General features: G+C 32.2%; 1 protein-coding gene across 1 annotated transcript in view; it reads right to left on the bottom strand.

Moving 5' to 3' along the window:
- mars1 (methionyl-tRNA synthetase 1) overlaps nucleotides 1-4,111 on the bottom strand; it is a 42,228-nt gene that overhangs the window by 35,776 nt on the left and 2,341 nt on the right. The window contains exons 3-5 of the mRNA XM_016477517.1: nucleotides 3,582-3,606; nucleotides 3,039-3,147; nucleotides 1,261-1,392 (exon numbers count right to left, since the gene is read on the bottom strand). Of these exons, the coding sequence (XP_016333003.1) occupies nucleotides 1,261-1,392; nucleotides 3,039-3,147; nucleotides 3,582-3,606 (266 nt within the window). The remainder of the gene's footprint in view (nucleotides 1-1,260; nucleotides 1,393-3,038; nucleotides 3,148-3,581; nucleotides 3,607-4,111) is intronic.

Here is a 4,111-nt window from a genome sequence, read left to right as displayed (position 1 = left end):
TCTCACACACACACACACACACACACACACACACACACACACACACGACATGACATCAAACATGTGCGCAACCTGTGTAGTCTGATTCAGGAACTAATGACTCTTATGAACGGATTCTTTTAAAGAATCGATCAAACAAATTCACAAACCTGTCAGAGCATTTACTCTCAGCGCTGTATCATCATGATTTCATCAGGCTTGTGTCTCTCTTTTCATGCAAACACTGGTAAGAAGAGCTAATTGCTGCCATCTAGTGACTAAAACCGCTACTGACAATAAAAATGACCTCGGAGGACTTGTTGGAATTTGCTGAATGTTTTTCTTTCTCTTTTGGTTTATTTTGTTAACATAAATTTATCAAAGTTGAACAACAATTACATGTTTAGGGCCCTATGAAATGTTTCATTTTTTCTCACCTTCTGTTTTATTGTTACCAAATTCTGTTTATGCATGTCTAATTATTTGAATGCTTAATTTAATACAATTTATTTTTACAATAGCCTATGAAATTATTTAAAACAGTTGAGTAGAATTTCAGGTTTCTTTGATGAATAGAAAGATCCAAAGATCAGGATTTATCTGAAATAGAAAGCTTTTGTAACATTATACACTATTCCATTCAAAAGCTTGGAGTCAGTATCATTTTTTATTTCTTTTTTGGGGAAAGAAATTATAGAAATTAATACTTTTATTCAGCAAGGATGCTTTAAATTGATCAAAAGTGATGATAAAGACATTTATAAGGTTATAAAAGATTTCCATTTCAGATAAATGCTGTTCTTCTGAACTTCCTATTCATCAAATTCTACTTAATTCTACTTAATAATCAGAAATGTGTTAAACTTTTGACTGGTAGTATATATATATATATATATATATATATATAATTTAGAATATGTAAATCTAAATTTAAAATGCATTTTTTTCTTTATTTGTTCTCTAATACTTTGGCAACTCTATATAGTTTGTTTTAAATTAATACTGTACTATTGTTGTAGTGTTTGTCTAGTTGCCGGTTGATTTAAAGCTAATAAAATTAAAGACTCCCTCGAGATCAAGATTTCATGTCTGTGTGTTTTGCATCATTGCAAAAGAATCCAGTCCAAACCAGATCTGCTGTTTAGGGCGTGACGAGTGTGTTGTTGGAATTTGCTGAATGTTTTTCTTTCTCTTTTGGTTTATTTAAGGCCTTATTTTGTGATGATGATCAGCTGTGAATCGGAGACAGAGATGTGTGTGTTTATGATGAACTGGACTCACTGCAGTAAGAAACGATGAGTTTATCTTGCTCAGACTCTGTTCCAGCCATTTCAGTGGCTCCTTCATCACAGCGGCCGCCTCGACTCGCTTACCCTGCAGCGCCACCATGTGGAGAGACTGCAGCACTGCAGGCTGAACACACGCGCGCACACACACACACACACACACACACACACACGTCTCAGTGCACACAGAACAATACTACAATAACTCTCGAAAAATGTCTCCATATAAAATGTCCATATTTCTTTATTTCTATAAAACTAATATGTGTCCCTGCAGCACAAAAGCAGTCTTAAGTCGCTGGGGGATATTTGTAGCAATAGCCAACAATACATTGTATGGGTCAAAATTATAGATTTTTCTTTTATGCCAAAAATCATTAGGATATTAAGTAAAGATCATGCTCCATGAAGATATTTTGTAAATTTCCTACCATAAATATATCAAAACTTAATTTTTGATTAGTAATATGCATTGCTAAGAACTTCATTTGGACAACTTTAAAGATGATTTTCTCAATATTTAGATTTTTCTGCACCCTCAGATTCCAGATTTTCAGTATATAGTTGTATCTCAGCCAAATATAGTCCGATCCTAACAAACCATACATCAATGGAAAGCTTATTTATTCAGCTTTCAGATGATGCATACATCTCAATTTTGAAAAATGTACCCTTATTGACTGGTTTTGTGCTCCAGGGTCACATGTATGTAATGCGATGCATATTTGTCAGTCAAAAATCAATTAAACAGGTCGGATTTCTGTAATAGTGCTAATAAACTAAATGTGTTTTTAACACATTTACCGGATTTATATATTTATCATCAAATCCAATTTGTTTTAATCTCATATCTTTTAATTTGAATATTGTTTCTTCCACATATAGCCGCATTTTAACAATCTTCATACTTTTTAATTAAATGAATTATGCTGATTCTAAGCTATATGAATACATGCATTTTGAGAAAAAATATTATTTAAATAATCATATTTAAATATAAATACATTTAAAATTATATATATATATATTAATATGGATATTTAAATATCAACATATTTTTTAAATGTATAATTATAGGAATTTTATATTAAATATATTTCATATGAATATTTAAACTTGTACATTTATCGATTTGAATATTGCTTGATCCACAGCTACTCATATTTTAACATTTCATCATTAATTTAAGTTTTCACAATAGTCGATTCCAAGAATGTATTTTGAAAATATGATTTAAATGAAATCAAACAGATGCAAACAGTTAATAATAAACTATTCCATGATTTTCTGAGTGCATAAATCTGACCCGCTTCATCGATGTATGACTGACAAATATCCATCACATTAACTTTATCAGTTAGTTTTTATTTTGTTGTTTAAACTGTTAAATCAAAATGCATGGAAATTTTACATGCAATTCAAATGCATAAATCTTATGCATAAAATGTATACCCTTTCTGAGTGAAGTAAGACATGCTGGTCGCATCGTGGTCCAGGAACAGCCTTCCTAACTAACCTAATTAACCTAACTAACCTAAACCTGAAGCGATGGAAGGTTTTGATGCAGACTTACAGGATGCCCAAAAGAGAAACTAATCCAGAACATGTTTGTTAAAGTGAATCCAAGCCAACGAGAGGCATTTAAACTATTTTATCTGATGCATTTACTGTAAAAATGTTTTTTTTACGTGCTTTCTTCTCAAACACATTGTGCTGTATATGTAATCTGTTGCGATTGGTCTCATATTCATCATTAATTTTTGCGATAGTCACCTGTAAACTCGTTGCTTCCCATTCCAGCCACTCGTTAGTCGCGTCAGTCGCCTTCTGGCCGCTGATGTCGAACAGATATCTGTGGAGACATGCAAATAAACCATTATGTCTTTGTGAAATTTGTTTGAAATATTAAATTCGATATGCATGCAGTCAAAGCCTATTGCCATCATAATAACACTTTTTTTTTTTTAAATAATGCACTACATTAAATATCAAAAATATAAGTAGTAAGACAAGTACCCGGGGTGGTTGCTTGGGTACTTGGGGTGGTTGCTAAGGTGTTGCTACGTGGTACCCTAGCAACCACATAGCAACCCCTTAGCAACCAACCCAGGTATCTGGTTATGTTTGTCAGTATGAGACTGTGACGGATGTGTAATGGTTTGTACATTAAAATGACTTTTTTTACTGTATATAATTTATATAATCATTTCAATCCACTGCAAATGTGCAAACAGAGCAAAGTGACAATAAACTGGGTTGATCGACGATCTTTAGTCTATAAAATCTTCTGATAATCAACCTGTTTATCTGCATTACCTCCAAACAGGACTAACCGGCTCTGCTATTTAGGGAGCAACTGTTTTGTTTTATTTATGCTTTCATTGTTAATTTTTTTACTTTCTCTTTTGGTCTTTAACCGCAGGTGTGTGTTATTTTTCCTCAGGGGATGCATTTACATTTTATTTAGAGCCATAGTTTCATTTTGCTGGTAATTACGAGCTGCGAATTACCTTTTTTGCACTACTCGTGACCCGACATCACTTCACAAAACGCTATGATTTCGTGAAATAAACAACTGATTGATTAAAAGAGTGTTTTTGCAGGAATATCACGACGTTGGACTAGTAATGTTGGGTGAACCGTAAAACTGTGTCACCCTACTGAACATATTTATTTATTTAAAAAATTCATTTTTAATATAGATGGTACAATGTAATCTATTGTGTTGAATATTGAAAAATTTTACAGACCGACCAAACAGTCATTACGCTTTTTAATTGAGTAAATTAATTACATTTTTAAATTGCATGCGCATATATATATATATATATATATATATATATATA

This window comes from Sinocyclocheilus anshuiensis, unplaced genomic scaffold (genome assembly GCF_001515605.1).
Source record: "Sinocyclocheilus anshuiensis isolate Anshui unplaced genomic scaffold, SAMN03320099.WGS_v1.1 scaffold1632, whole genome shotgun sequence".
Taxonomy (NCBI): Eukaryota; Metazoa; Chordata; class Actinopteri; order Cypriniformes; family Cyprinidae; genus Sinocyclocheilus; species Sinocyclocheilus anshuiensis.
This window is presented reverse-complemented; position numbering and strand designations above follow the sequence as displayed.